At 39.6% G+C, this 17,084-nt stretch overlaps 1 protein-coding gene across 3 annotated transcripts in view; it reads right to left on the reverse strand.

The window, feature by feature from the left end:
• WRN (WRN RecQ like helicase) overlaps nucleotides 1-17,084 on the reverse strand; it is a 156,117-nt gene that overhangs the window by 81,922 nt on the left and 57,111 nt on the right. For all 3 annotated transcript variants that reach the window (XM_075556718.1, XM_075556716.1, XM_075556717.1), the window contains exon 16: nucleotides 7,449-7,531. In XM_075556718.1, the coding sequence (XP_075412833.1) occupies nucleotides 7,449-7,531 (83 nt within the window). The remainder of the gene's footprint in view (nucleotides 1-7,448; nucleotides 7,532-17,084) is intronic.

The raw sequence follows: 17,084 nt of genomic DNA on the forward strand, positions 1-17,084 counted from the left end.
CTGACCTGCAACATGTGAGGCAGCCATAACTCAAAATTTCCTCCACGGCAAAAAGTTTGGTTTTGGAGCATGATCTAGACTCTTCACAGAATGAAAGGACGAATTAAAAAAAAAAAATCCATGACCTGAGGCGCTCACAATGCTAAAAGAGGAGATAAAGCCGCAAATAATGACTATTCAGTGAGACCACCAGGTTTGACAGGGTCCTGAGAGCACAAAGGAGGAAGCAAGGAGAAAGAAAATGACTAAATATTGAGTGGATGGGAAAAAAACACCTCAATGTTCCCACTCTATCACCCAGACTTTCGTATTAAATGTTGCTGTTGGTGTTGGTGTTGTTGTTGTTGTTAGGTGCCATCAAGTAGGCTACCACCCATAGCAACCCTATGCACAACAAAACAAAATACGACACAGTTCTGTGACACTCACAGTTGTTCCCATGCCTGAGCCCAGTGATGCGGCCACTGTGTCAACCTATGCCCTCGAGGGCTCACCTTTTTTTTTTGCCAGCCCTCCACTTTGCCAATTATGGCCTTCTCCAAGATCTGGTCTCTCCTGAAGAATATATCCAAAGTGCGTACGATGAAGCCTTTCCATTCCTGCCTCTAAGGAGCACTCTGGCCTTACTTTTTCCACTACAGAGCAGTTTCCCATTTTAGCAGTCCACGGTATTTTGAATATTCTTCTCCAGCACCCCAATTCAAATAGATAAATTCCTCTATGATCTTCCAGAAAGGAATGTCCCACTTTCACATGCACATAATGCAATGGAGACTACCATGACTTGAGTCAGGGGCACCTTAGTCTTCAAAGTAACATCCTTCCTCTTCAGTCCTCTGAAGGGATTTATGCACTAAATTTATCAAATACAATATGTCTTTCTATCTCTTGACTGCTGCTTCCAGGATCACTGATTGTGGATCCAAGCAAGACAAATCCTACACAACTTCTAACTTTTCACCATTTATCACAATGCTACCTGTCTGTCCAGTTGTGAGGCATGTGATTTTCTTTACATTGAGCTGTAATCCATCCTGAGAGCTCAGTCTTTGATCTTCACCAGCAAATGCTTCAAGTCCTCCTCCTTTTCAGCAAACTTGGCTGTGTCAAAGAGCAGGCTGTTAATAAGCCTTCCCCCAAACCTGATGACGCACACTTCTTTGTATTAAACCAGCTTCTCTGATGACATGCTCAGTAGCTAGAGCAGCGGTTCTCAACCTGTGGGTCGTGATGCCTTTGGGGGGTGGAGGAGGGGGTGTCAAACAACCCTTTCATAGGAGTCACCCAATTCATAAGAGTAGCAAAATTACAATTATGAAATAGCCATGAAAATAATTTTATGGCTGGGGGTCACCACAATATGAGGAATTGTATTAAAGGGTTGTGGCATTAGGAAGGTTAAGAACCACTGATCTAGAATGAACAAGTATGGTGAGAGGATACAACCCTGAAACACACGTTTCCTGATTTTAAACCATGCAGTATTCTCTTGTTCTGTTCACACAACTGCCTCTTGATCCATGTGCAAATTTCAAATGAGCACAATGAAGTGTTCTGGAATTTCTATTCTTCTCCAGGTTATCCACAGTTTATTATGTGGATAGTTGAAAGCCTTTGCATAGTCAATGAAACAAAAGTTAACATCTTTCTGCTATTCTCGTCTTTGAGCCAAGATCCATCTGACATCAACAATGATATCATCCCTTGTTCCATATCGTCTTCTGAATCCAGCCTGAACTTCTGGGAGTTCCCTGTCAATGTACTGCTACAACCATGGTTGGAAGAATGTAAGCAAAATTTTACTTGTGTGTCATATCAGTGACATCGTTCTATAATCATTCTATTGGGTCGCCTTTCTTTGGAATGGACCCAAATATGGATATCTTCCAGTCAGTAAGTTGGCCAAGTAGCTGTCTTCTAAATTCCCTGACATAAAAAAGGAAGTGCTTCTAGAGCTGCTTCTGCTTTCTGAAACATCTCAATAAATATTCTGTCAATTCCTGGAGCCTTGTTTTTGGTTAATACATTCAGTGCAGTTTGAACTTCTTCCTTCAGAATCATTAGTTCTTGCTCATATGCTACCTCCTGAAATGGTAAACTATCAGCTGTTTGGGTGGGGGGGGGGGCTGGGGTAAAGTGACTCTTTTCTTTCCATCATCTCTTGATGCTTCCTGAATCATTCAACATTTTGCCTAAAGAATCTCAAAATTCAAGGCTTAAATTCTTTTCTGGAGATCCTTCAGTTTCAGATAAGCTCAGTATATTCTTCCCTCTGGGTTTTCTACTTCTAGGCTGTTACTCGGTGCATTATATTTGGCTTTGTCTTCTCAAACTGACCTTTGAAATGTTCTATTCAGCTCCGTGACTTCATCCTCTCTTCCATTTGCTTCAGCTATTCTAAATCTTGTGCATCGCTTAGAAGCATTTTCAAGTTAAATAGGTTAAAACAAAGACAAAGCCCCTCCTTTACTTTAAGACTCTCCTTCATGTTAAATAACAGATTTGGAAATTTGTTCTTTACTCTGGAGCTCCACTTTGTTCCTTCTAATCAGTTTAGGCACGCTGAGTCAACCTTTACTTTAAACAGGCAGGTCTAAGTGGCGTCATAGGCCCTACGACACATATTTCATTGGGGTATTCCTGTCATTCAAGCCTTATTTCCAAATTTGTGCAATAATTAGAACTATGGTTGGTTTTAAGGCGTGCCTATCTAAAATCATGCTTGCGATTTCTGTTATAGATCCACAGTATGAAATTAATTTAACAGTTGATAAAAATGATAAATCTGATTAGCTAAATGTCATACTACTATCCAAATAGAATTCTGAGTACATTAATTTTTTTAAGCATTTTCCAATATCCTGCAAACAAAAAAGCCAGAAGAAAATATCTCAAGAATAATTTCCATCTCATTTATCCCTATTAGTCGATACTAAAAAGTTATCAAAGAGATACAGATGACAAATGATTTCAGTATTCATAATTTAATCCATTACAAAAATTAAAATAGAGTAAAAACTAACTCTCAAAAGGATCTAATGTATCCTATGACTAAGGATACAGATAGATACTTTAACTTCTAAAATACCAAGAAGAAACTTATGCTTAATTCAAAATTAAATTCCATAACTTCATGTAACTAAATGAAAGATACCATTTTTTCCCTAAATTAAATGCAAAAATATAATCTGTCAATAAAGCAGCTTTAATAGATAATGAATGTACTCAGAATAGTATTCCCAAGTATTAATTTCAGCCAAAATTCATTGTGGATATGCACACCTACTAAAATATATCAATTTATTTTCACATATAGTTCAAAAATTTGTTAATGCTTTCCAAGAGTTATATATAAGTAACCATTAAAGGAAATGTTGCAAGTTGGAAAACTTGATCTAGCTGGAATTACTTTAACAGTAAATTACACAAAAATATTAGAAAATTCAGCTTGATTAGTTCAAGTGTATATATGAAATATGGACATTTACAATAGAACCCATGATGACATATACCTTGAGGAGCTGAGACTAAACTTCAAGAAAAAAATACAATTTATTGAAAATGTAAAAACAATGAAAAAATTGAACCAGTTTCAAGTTCCATATTTACATTTGATCATCATACTTATTCACTCTGTATGCTGAGTAAACATCAGAGAAGCTGAAGTATATGAAAAACTTGGCATCAGGATTTGAGGAATGCTTATTAATAACCTGAGATATGCTGATAACACAACCTTGTTTGCTGATAGTGAGGAGAAACAAGCACTAACTGATGAAGACCAAAGATTGCAGTCCTCAGTGGATTACAGCTCAATGTAAAGAAGACAAAAATAAAAAATAAAAATAAAAGAACAAAATCCCCACAATTGGACCAATAGGTAACAGCATGATAAATGGAGAAAAGATCAAAGCTGTCAAGGATTTAATCTTGTTTGCACCTACAATCAATGCTCATGAAAGCAGCAGTCAGAGATCCAAAGACACATTGTATGAGGTAAATCTGCTGCACAAGAGCTCTTTTAAAGTGTTTAAGAGTAAGGATGTCGCTCTGAGGACTAAGTTGGGTCTGACCCAAGCCCTGGTAGAAGTATCTATCAATGCCTCTTCTTCATGTGAAAGTTGGACAATGCATAAGGAAGGCAGAAAAAGAATCAATGGATTTGAATGGATGGTGCTGGAGAAGTACGTATATTGAAAGTGCCATGTACTTCCAAAAGAATACACAGAGCTATCCTGGAAAAGTACAGCTAGTCAGGATTCCTTGGAAAAAAGGATGGTGAGACTTAGTCTCAGGTACTTTGGACATGCTATGATGAGAGATCACTTCCTGGAGAAGGACATCATGCTTGGTAAAGTGGAGGAGGAGAGAAAAAGAAGCCATTATCCAGATGGAATGACACAGCAGCTGCAATGATAGGCTCAAGAAACATTTGTGAGGATGGCTCAGGACCTGACCATGTTTGTTCTGTTGTACAGAGGATCCTTATGCATCAGAGCCAACTGGACAGTACCTAACAACAAGATACTTCTATTTGCCTTTAATCTATTAGTTTTGTTGTTGTTTTGATTTGTTTTTAATGGTTGAACATCAAAGTCATTAATGAAAACCTACATATAAATGCCAGGGTCCCACCCATACTTGTTCAATCTTAATTTTTTTTATTTAATCATTTTATTGGGGGCTCATACAATTCTTATCACAATCCATACATACATCCATTGTGTCAAGAACATATATACATTTGTTGCCATCATCATTCTCAAAACATTTGCCTTCTACTTGACCCCTTAATATCTGCTGCTCATTTTCCCCCTCCCTCCCCACTGCACCCTACCTCATGAACCCTTCATAATTCATAAATTATTATTTTGTCATATATTACACTGTCTGATGTCTCCTCCTGCCTTCTTCTCTGCTGTCCCTCTCCCAGGGAGTAGGCTATACATAGATTCTTGTAATCGGTTCCCCCTTTCTACCCCACATTCTCTCCACCCTCCAGGCATTGCCACTCTCACCACTGGTCCTGAAGGAGTCATCCATCCTGGATTCCCTGTGGTCCCAGTTGCTCTCTGTACCTATGTACATCCTCTGGTCTAGCCAGATTTATAAGGTAGAATTGAGATCATGATAGTAGGGGGGGGGGAGGAAGCATTTAAGAACTAGAGGAGGGGGAGCGGGGGAGGGAGGGGTAAAAAAGAGGACTTGATGCAAGGGGCTTAGGTAGAGAGCAAATGCTTTGAGAATGATGAGGGCAAAGAATGTGCAGATGTGCTTTATACAATTGATGTATGTATGTATGGTGGGTGATAAGCACTGTATGAGCCTCTAATAAAATGTCTAAATAAATAATGAATGAATGATGAATGAATGAATGAATGAATGATAAACTAGAGGAAAGTTTAATGTTTCATCGTTGCTACCCTGCACCCTGACTGGTTCATCTCCTCCCTACAACCCTTCAGTAAGGAGTGTCCGGTTTGCTACCAATGGGCTTTGAGTCTCCACTCTGCACTCATAAATCTTAATTTTCAAGACTTGAAGCTTGTTATCTAGAATTTTCTAAAATTTCAAAGGTGAGTCGCTTGAAAATGAACATGGAGAACCATGTGATTAATGAACGACCTAGGAGGCAAAGCTATGGATAGAGTTATAAACATAGGTGTGTACACATGTAGCTATATCTTATTTAGCCTTTTAATATAGGACTCCAAAGCAGTTTGACCCAGTCCAACCCCTAGACACATATGGCCTATGTACATCTATTTATATGGCAATATACTGAGGTCATAGATGAACTTCAGGCCTATGCTCATACTCTTCCCTCAAAGCAAGAACATTTTGTTCTAACAACTTGGCATTCTGTGATACTTACCACGCCCCACCCCACCCCCACAGACCCAGCACAATTGCTGATTACAAAATGAGTGCATAAGCAAATGTGGTAAAGATAGCAGATGGTGTCCGGCTAGCAAAAGATTTGGCGTCTGGGGTCTTAAAAGCTTGAAGTTAAACAAGCAGCCATCTAGCAGAAAAGCAACATGCCCACATGGAAGAAGCACACCAGCCTGTGTGATCAGGACTGGGTAACAGGCATGAGAAGACCCTTAACAGGCCAGCAACAATCAAAAACATATTGTTGTGAACAAGGGGGTCGGAGCACAGACCCAAAGCCCATCTGTAGCTAATGGGACATCCCCTCACAGAGGGTCACAGCAAGGGATGAGCCAACCAGTGCACAGTATAGCACCAATGAAACACACACTATTCCTCTGGTTCCTTGAGGCTTCTTCACGCCCCACAATCATGACTCCAATACTGCCTTTCACTGAGGGTTAGACATGTGCATGGGTACAGATAAGAGCTCACAACACATGGAATCCAGGAACAGGAATCGGAATAGTGATACCAGTGGGTAGGGGGAAGGTAGGGTTAGGTGGGGAGGAAGGGGGAACTGATCGCAATAATCGACACATAACCACACACACCCCCTTCCAGGGGGAGATGAACAACATAAGCAAGCCATGGGGGAAGGGAGACAGTGGTCAGTGTAAGATATGAAAATAATAATAATTTATAATTTATCAAGGGGTCGCAAGGGTGGGGAAGGGGGGAGGGAAGAAAAAAGAGCTGATAACAAAGGATCAACAGAAAGTAAATGTCTAGAAAACAATGATGGCAACTTATGTACTTGATACATGGATATACTTATGTACTTGATACAACTGATGTATGGATTGTTATGAGTTGTACAAACCCCCAATAAAATGTTTTAAAAATAAATAAATAACATTTTTTAAAAAGATTCCAGCCTTGGACATACTGGGGGTAGTTCCACTCAGTCCTTTAGGGTCAATAAAAGTCATAATTGACTGAACAGCAAATGGGTTCTTGGATAAGACAGGAGAAGCATCAACTTGAATGAAAACTCAAGCCAAGAGTAGATGCAAATGGTTCTTATTTAGCCTTTCAGTACAGGGCTTCAAACCAGTTTGAACCAGTCCAACCCCTAGATACACTGAAACATAATCTACATTTCATATTACATGTGTTAACTCATATTCGTAGACACCCCCAGGTGATACTTATGTATATACCCTACTAAGGCGTCGGCTGTTTAGAGCATCTAGAGTGGAAATGCAAATTCTCAGTAGGAACTGGAACCAGAACAAACTGCTTTAGTGCAAGAACAAGCTCAAAGACTTTTCAGTGATTTAAAAGCTGCCATGCAGCTAGTGAAGGTGACTGTGATGAAGAATTTATGGGCTCCAGGGGTTGGCTTAATCATTTCAAGAGAGAGAAAATTTATATAATATTCTAGAGGAATTATGATTTGATAGTACATCAGACATTCTTATTCAGGGACTGCTTGAAATCGCCCATAAATCAAGCATTAAGCAATGACTCAATTCAACATATATTCATAAAGATGCTATCTTGTGACCTACCAATAGTAGCTTCAAGTTGCTTGAGGAGGTCCAAGTTACCTGAGCAGAATTCTGGAGTTATATATACAATCCGATATTTGCTTCTGTGAAAAAAATAAACAAGATAGGAAGTATACTACAAGTGCAGCAAAACAATCATCTCCATGAATTATAAAATCTGATATAATTGTAAATTATACATTGTGCTAATTAAGAGTTACATCTGTTACATACATATATATATATTTACATATATTAGCTCTTTTGGTTTATTTTAAGCTCATCAAACTGCAAAGTGACAATGCCCATCAAGTAAGCTGCATGAAGATTACATTAGAGTCGAGGTTCAGAATTCCAGCAGTTTGGCCCTAAAGTACTTGAGCCAAATGATAAAGCAAACAATAAACTCTTTATAGTTTTATCACTCCATTCAAATTCCACCCTCTCTCTGAAAACTACAACCTTCATCCTACAACTACTCTCCCTTCATCCTCCCATGAGTAAACTCACAGTACCCATGCTTGCCCTATGTATTCTGCTAAATGTATTATAACTTGTTGGGTCAGGGATAAATGTCTTAACAAAGTCATGTGAATTGGATTCTCTGTCCTAAAAACTGAAGGTCAAATCAACCTGTCAACCTCCACAAGAGGCAAGACCTATAGCATATAATATGTAAAGAAAAAAACAGCGTCATCCTCTATTTTTGTCACTAGCAAAGCAGAGGATGTTTATCTCTTCAGAGAGAAGAATGAGAAAGACTTATAGAGGCTACTGATAAAAACAAAGTCATCGGTGCTACATCGCACCCTGACTGACCCATCTCCTCCCCTAGACCCCTCTGTGAGGGGATCTCCAGTGGCCGACGAATGGGCTTTGGGTCTCTACTCTGCACTTCCCCCTTCATTCACTATGGTATTTTTTGGTGGGGGATGATGCCTTATACCTGATACCTTTGGCACCTCGTGATCGCACAGGCTGGTGTGCTTCTTCCATGTGGGCTTTGTTGCTTCTGAGCTAGATGGTCGCTTGTTCACCTTCAAGCCTTTAAGACCCCAGACGCTATCTCTTTTGATAGCCGGGCACCATGAGCTTTCTTCACCACATTTGCTTATGCATCCGTTTGTCCTCGGCGATCGTATCATGGAGGTGTGCATCCAATGATATGATTTTTTGTTCTTTGATGCCTGATAACTAATCCCTTCGGGACCACGTGATCACACAGGCTGGTGTGTTCTTCCATGTGGGCTTTGTTGCTTCTGGGCTAGATGGCCACTTGTTTATCTTCAAACCTTTAAGACCCCAGACACTATCTCTTTTGATAGCCGGGGGCCATCAGCTTTCTTCACCACATTTACTTGTTCACCAGCTTTAGCTTCAGCAGTTGTGTCGGGAGGGTGAGAATCATAGAATGCCAATTTCATAGCTTTCCCCCAGATCATGGATGCTTCCTCCCCCCCAACTACCATGATCCAAATCCTACCTTGCAAGACTGGATAGAGCAGAGGTTGTATACTGGTGCATATAGGAGCTGGAGGCACAGGGAATCCAGAGTGGAAGATACTTTTAGGACCAGGGGTGTGAGGGGCGATACTGGGAGAGTAGAGGGTGAGTGGGTTGGAAAGGGGGAACTGATTACAAGGATCTACATGTGACCTCCTCCCTGGGGGACAGACAGAGAAAGGGGTGAAGGGAGACGCCGGATAGGGCAAGATATGACAACATAATAATCTATAAATTATCAAGGGCTCATGAGGGAGGGGGTACTGGGGAGGAAGGGGGAAAAAAAAGAGGACCTGATGCAAAGGGTTTGGGTGGAGAGCAAATGCTTTGAAAATGATTAGGGCAAAGAATGTACAGATGTGCTTTATACAATTGATGTATATATATATATATATGTATGGATTGTGATAAGAGTTGCATGAGCCCCTAATTAAATGTTTAAAAAAAACAAAATCTTACTGGATTATCTATCAATACCCAACTCCAATCTCTGATTGAGGGCTGGTTAACTGCTTTAATGTGGGATGCATAGGGCAGTCTTGTATCCTTAATATCAAATTCAGTATATGCTTCTGCTGCTTTGAATTGATTTCTACTCTGGATAGATAAATTCCTGATTAAGAAAATGTTTATAATAAAGGGACGATTAAGGGAAAATACTTAAACACTTTTACTGCAGGGGCAGTGAATTATTTAATGTGGTTCTTCAACTCAAAGTCTCTCTCTCTCACCAAATGACCTTTCCCTGCAAGGGTCTGGGAAGAGGGTGGAAGAAGATACAGTTCATCTGTAAGTGATTGTGAACAAGATTCTCTGGCAGGCCATCCTGCTTGAATAAAATTAGCCCTTTGAGAAATAGCAGGAAGGAGCTCATTACCAGCAAGAGCTGGAGCAGAGTGAAGTGAGGTCTCTGGACCTGAGATCACTGAGCAGTTAACTTCTTAGGAAGGCAACTAAAACATCAGCAGGAGCCAGAACAAAGGACAGAGTGATGGTCTTTCCCAACCCAAGGTGCAAGCAAAGCTGAGTCCTTTTGGCTTGCAGAGTGGGGCACCTCTGGGCACTTTAATTGGGAAAGTTGGGCTTGCTGCCACATGAAGTGGAGCTGAGTGCCTTCTGGCAAATGCTAAATGGAGTTGGGTCACTGAGCACATAATTCAGAGAACTGGGTTTGCTGACCTTCTGAGCTTGAGCTGAGTGCCTTCTAGTTCAGGTATGCACCTGTGGTATTTATTAACAGAGCCGAAAGAACTTTGTAACATGTCTTAATAAACAACTCAACCCTGAGCATTTCTCACACAGGCATTACAATTTGTGTACTTCATTAATAAGCCTTTTTTTAAACATGAATTTTGTCTGTTCTGTGTACCCATTGCAATGGATTTAGAACTCATAGATAAAACAGACATTATTTAAGACAACTCACTTGTATTCTACCAAATAGAGATTAAGTGAAATAAAATGAACCTTAGTTTTCTGTTTTAAAAGATTACACTGCTTCATTCAGGAAATATGATAGTGCCTACTATGTGGTAAGCACTGTGCTTTCTTCTAGAAATCAACTATGAAAAAAGAACATGTCCCTGCTGTCATGAAATTACTACAGTGGTCCAATTAGTTTAAGAAGCAGTGAAAAACAATAAGCTCTAACATCACACTTGCCAGCTCTGAATCTCAGTTCTGATTTTTACATACGAACTTAGTTTAGGCAAGTTACTTAACTTCTGTGCACCTTAGTTTCTTCAGTGTCAAGCAGTAGTGATGATATATAACTAACTGCTTATATACCTAGATCTAGGTAACTCCCCCCAAAACCCCTACAGACATTTTGGTTAAAAAAGGTCTGGTTTGATTGCGTAACTATAAAGGAACTAGAAGAGTCAAAGCAACTTTGAAAGAAAGGAACAAAATTGAAGGGCTTGCACTACCTGAGTATTAAGACATCAATCAAAATACCCAAATTGATCAAAAGAACAGACTAGTGAGCTCAAAAATAGAACGATATATATGTGGTTGATTTATTTTTTTACAACAGTGCAAAGGCAATTCAGTGGACAAAAAAAAGCAGAACAGTCTTTGCAGAAAATGAAGCTGGAGCACCTTGACATACAAAGAAAGAAATTTAAGCCGCCATCCCTAGAACAATGTACAAAATTCACTCAAAATAGAGGATGATATAAATGTAAACCTTAAAACTATAACACTTCTAGCAGAAAATTTTTAAAAGACTATCCTTCTGATCTTGAGGTAACCAGAGTTCTTAGATTCAACAACAAATGTGCAATAAAAGAACATATCAACACAGGAGTTAATCGAAATGAAAAAACTACACTTTAAAAAAGTTAAAATAATTAAAAGAGATGTAATGGACTGGAAAAATAGTTGTACTTCCTATAAAAAAATAAATGAATTGTATTCAGCATAGAAGTAACTATCTAAACACAGTAAGAAAAAAACCTGAGAGGGAAAAAATATCTGAATAGATGCTTCACTAAAAATATATGTTGTTTTAGCAATCCAACTGAAGTGAAGGAGCGTGGACAAAGCACAGACCCAAAAACAACCTGTAAGATAATTGGACAGTGCCTTACAGAAGGACCACACAGAAGAGATGGTACATCTAGGGAGCAGTATAGCACTGATGAACCACATAACTATCCTCCAGGTCCTTAATTTTTCCTCCCTTTACTATTATGGTCTTTATTTTACCTCATTAATCTGGTTAGGCCTGCGTCTGTTCATTTGTATAATTAAAAGTGTTCGATGCATGAAAGTCAAGATAGATGACCCTTTAGAAAAAGTAACAGAAGTAATGATTCCCTGAGAGTATGGGAAGGTGGGGTAGAAGCTGACAGCAATGATGACTGCATAACTCCACTCAAGGGGGAACAAATAATAGAATTGCATTTGAACAGATACATTGGATGGTATATGATACGGCTAATAATATAATAATAAGGGTTCCTGGGGGTAGGGTGGGGAATGGAGGAGATAAAAGAGAGCCGATATTAAAGATATCAAGAAGAAAAATGATGGTGGTAGCAACTGTAAAATTATGCTTAATCTAACTGAATTATGGATTGTTATAATATCTGTAAGAGCTATCCATAGGATGATTAATTTTTTTAATTTGGCCCCACCCCAGTCCTGCCCACCACCCGCCAAGATGATTAATTTTTAAAAAAGAAGAAAATATACATGTGCTGTTGGGTGCTGTCAAATTGTGACTCGCAGTGCGAAAGCTATGTACAACAGAGTGGCACACTGCTCCATGCTGCAAGACCCTTACAAACCGTTCTCCTGCTTGAGCCCACTGCTGCAGCTACAGTGCAAACCCATCTTTTTGAGGCCTCTGCTTTTGCTGGCCCTCAACTTTACCAAGCAAGATATCTTTTTCCAGGGACTGGTCTCCCCGGATAGCAAGTCCAAAGTGTCACCATGCTTTTCTTTCAGGAGCTTTCTGACTGCACGTTTTCCAAGGCAGATTTGTAGCTCTTTTGGTAGTCTATGGTACTTTCAATGTCTTCTCCAGCACCGTAATTCAAAATGCTTAAGTTCATGGTTTTCCTTATTCAATGTCCAACTTTCACATGCATATGAGGCAATTGGAAATGCCACGGAAATAAAGAAATGGTCAATAACCATATAAACAGATGTTAAACATAACTAGGGAAATTCAAAACGAAACATCAAATTCAAGCTATAACCACACACATTGTACTTAGGTGACGTCCATTCAGTTTCTAAGTACAATGTAACACAAAGCTGCCTGGGCTAGAGCCATCCTGACAATCATTCCTATGTGTAACCCCGCTGTTGCAACTGCTCTGCCAAGTGATCTTCTTCTTTCTCTGACTTTCGACTTTACCGAGCAAAATGTTCTTCTTTATGGGTTGGTTCCGCTTGATAATATGTCCAATGTATGTAAGCCAAAATTCACCATGCTGTTTCTAAAGAATATATTGGCTTGATCACAAAACAAAAGTGGTCATACTTCGGGGAGTCCGTGTTAGACTGAATGTTCGTGACCAGTCCTGCAATTCAAAGGCATTGTTCTTTGCTGTTCACTCTCACTACCCCCCTTTCCGAGGCATATGATGCAATTGAAAATATTATACTTTGAGTCAGGAATCTCTGTGCTTAAAAGTGACATTTTTGGCTTTCTAAAATTTAAGAGTACTTTTATATAACTGCTTAGTAGACATATCTTACACAATCCAATATATCTATTCACATACAATTCTCAGTTCTGTTGTTCAGTCCCCTAGAGGAGTTACACAATCATCAATGCTATCAGCTCCCGATCCCCCCACTCCTCACCTCCTCTCTTCCCATACCCTCGGGGAGCCATTAATCCTGTTACTGTTTCTGAAGGGGTTTCTATCTTATCTTTCATATACGGAACAATCTTACAACTCAAAATGAACAAACATGAACCTAACGTGATTAATGAGGTAAAACAAATACCTTAATAGTAAGGGGAGGAAATATTGACCAACTAGAGGACACTTATGTGGTTGACCAGTGCCATACGGCATCCTGGACTTATTGCCATTCTAGGTGGCCTTCTGAGAGGGGCTGTCCAATCACTTTGCAGATGAGCTTTGGCCTCTGTTGCATCTATGGCCCTCCACATTGAGTTGGTTGTCTGTTTTTGAACGTCTGATACTTCTTCCCATCGACACCTCATGATCACATAGGCTGGTGTGCTTCTTCCATGTGGGCTCTGTTGCTTGCCTGCTAGATGGCCACTTGTTTAATTACAAGCCTTTAAGACTTCAGATACTGTACATTTTGATACCCGGGCACGGTCAGCTTTCTTCACCATATTTGCTTAAGTACCCATTTTGTCTTCAGTGATTGTCAGGAAAGTGAGCATCATACAATGCCACATTGTTAGAGCAAACCATTCTTGTACTGAGGCAAGATTTAGGTAGAAACCCAAAGTTCATCTGCTGCCTTGTTATACACACACACACACACACACATATGTTGCTCCTCTTACCCAACAATTATGTTTGCCCATCATTCCATTACAATAATTCTTCTCAGATATAATTGTTCAAAGATGTCCAGAGAAGCTACACACTTTTCTCCATCAAATTTAGAACGGTTACTATTCTCTTGTACTCGTTATTGTGGGCTCCCTGCTCCCCTCCCAAACTCCCCAAACCATCATTCCAGCTGCTGTCTCTGTAAGGTTGCCTATATTAAATTTCATGTACAGATACACAAACAGTTGCAAGTCTAACAAGAATGATGACACAAAGCAGATAAATACTCCATGTTAAAGAAAGAAAAGGAACAGTTAAAAGTCATCAGCACATCCCCCTTTCTTTCAGGGTTACCCACCCCAGTCCCGCTTGCCCAACAACCTAAAAGAAAAAAGGTTTCAAACTAGAGTGAGTTTGCTTGGTCCATCAGTAGAATACCATACACCATACTTGCCACCCATTCCAGATGGTCCCTTTGGGAATCATCATCCATCCACCAGCAAATGAGCTTTTTGAAGCAAGTTTGCCACGTGTAGTACATCATTTTTGATATCCTAACTTCTACTTCCAAGAACACTGATTGTGGTCTCAAATAAAATTAAATCTTTGACAACTTGAAACTTTTCTCCTTGTATCATGATGTTTATTGAAATAGTTGAGACTTTTGCGTGAGGTTGAAGGGTGGAGTCTGCTTTTCATCAGTATGTGTGTCAAGTTCGCTTCACGTTTGCAGACTGACTCTGGGCATCTGCTTAAGTCTTCCCTCAACACAAGAACACTTTGTTCTAATAACCTGGCACGATCCCTACACGATCGCTGAAGTCAAAATGGGTGCATAAGCAAATGTAGTGAAGAAAGCTGATGGTGCCCTGCTATTAAAAGATATGGCATCTGGAGTCTTAAAGGCTTGAAGTTAAACAAGCAACCATCTAGCTAGAAGGCAACAAAACCCACATGGAAGATGCACACTAGTGTGTGATCAAGAGGTGTCGGCAGGATAATGTATCAGAAAGTCAAAAACAATTACATCACTTTGTAGGAAAGGGGTCAGAGTGGAGACCCAGAGCCCATCTGTAAGCAATGGGACATTCCCTCACAGTAGGGTCACCCAGAAGGGACGATTTATCCAGAGTGCAGAACAGCACCAACTAAACTTACAACAGTCCTCTAATTCTTTAATGTTCTCTCCCCCAGACTATCACAACCCAAGTTCTACCTCACAAATCCTACTAGACTGGAAAATATACATTGGTACAGAGAAGTACTGAATATACTCGAGTATAAGCCAATCTGAACATCAACTGAGGCACCTAATTTTACCACCAAAACTGCATTAAAAGTATGATGAGAACTCGGCTTATACACAAGTATATATGGTACTTTGGACACACGGATTCCAGGAGATAAACCCCTCTACAGCAGTAACTAGAGTAGCGATACCATGAGGGTATGAGGAGGGTGCATGGGAATGGGGAACTGAGAGCAATGTTGGATGTTTACCCCCTCTACCCCCGAGGGGATGAATAACAGAAATGTGGGTGAAGGGCTATAGCAGACGGTGTAAGTTATGAATATATATACACATATATCATTTATTAAGGGTTCAAAGGGTGAGAGGGTGGGGAAGGGAGTAAAAAAGAGGAGCTGACATCAAAAGGCTCAAGTAGAAAGATGATGTTTTGAAAATGATGATGCCAACATATGTACAAGTTCGCTTGATATAATTGATTTAGGATTGCAATAATATCGGTAAGAGCTTTCAATACACTGATTTTTTTTTAATTTAAAAAAAGTTCTCTTCACTTTCAGTAAGCAAGACAGTGTCAAGTGCATATTGGAGGTTGTTAATGAACCTTCCTCCGACCCTGATGCTTGTCTTTCTTCATAGGGCCCACTTCTTGGGTTATTGACTCAGCACACAGTTGAATACACACGGTGAAATGATATAATCCCTTCCTGATTTTAAAACATGTCCAACAGAAGTCATTGTTGAGACTGCGTATTTTTTAAGGCATCTTAAACAGCCCAACACCAGTAAGTATTACTAAGAGTTCTTATCTACAGCCATCAACTGACCACAGACACATGTTCAAATACATTTTGTTTGGAACATGCCTATTTACATACTAACTGGAATCCTAGTACCAATACCTTTTGACTTACTCTGGTATTATGCTTGGTGCAAAATTTAAATACAAAAGGCCAAATCTTTTATAACTTTCATATGAAAAGTCAAGAAGAGGCAAATCCTGAGTGAGACACAGTAGATTAGTGGTTGCCAGCAGCTGGGAGGAAGACAAATGCAGAGTGACTGGTTAATGGCTATAAAAGTTCTTTAGGGGATGAAGATATTCTGGGATTAGATAGTGAAAGTTATACATTCTAAATATACGAGAAGTGATTGAATTGTACATTTGGAATTATACATTTCAAACAATGTGAATCTTATCTCAATAAAAAAGTGAACTGTTGGAGCTGATCCGGTTTTCAATATTTTATGTGTGTTTTTCTATTTTTCAGTATATGAAACCCAGGATTGATGTATCTATGGAAACAACAATTAAATAAAGTTTCCTGGGGGAGTACGATGTGGGAGGTGGTGGGGAAGGGAGCTGACATCAAGGAGTTCAAGAAGGAAGAAAATGTTTTGAAAATGACTATAGTAGCAATTGTACAATACTGTTTGATATGACTGAACTTTTGAATGGTATGATCTGTACCAGCTCCCAATAAAATGATTTTGAAAAAAAAGTGAATTACTTATCTTTCATTTGATAATTATTCCAACCCAGTGCATTTACTAAACTACTGTATATACTTGTGTATAAGCCAAGTTTTTCAGCACAAAAAATGTGCTGAAAAACTGGGGTTCAGCTTATACACAGGTCAGTGGTACCCCAGTGAGGTCTAACACCTAGCGGGTGATTGCCGTTCCTCCACTGTTCATTCAAAGCCCTGTTGACACTGCAGGGCTTTGAATGTTTGTTTACTCACATCAAACCAATCAGAGCCATCCTATGACGTGGACGGCTCCAATTCGCAGAAGCACCTGTAGTGATTCACTTACGCCAGCAGCTGAACTGGTAAGGATGTGTCTGTGGCTGCGCTCCGTCTCTCCCCTCTGGTCTCTCTCTGTGTTAATTCACATCCTGCATTTCTC

Source organism: Tenrec ecaudatus, chromosome 8 (genome assembly GCF_050624435.1).
Source record: "Tenrec ecaudatus isolate mTenEca1 chromosome 8, mTenEca1.hap1, whole genome shotgun sequence".
In the NCBI taxonomy this organism is placed as follows: Eukaryota; Metazoa; Chordata; class Mammalia; order Afrosoricida; family Tenrecidae; genus Tenrec; species Tenrec ecaudatus.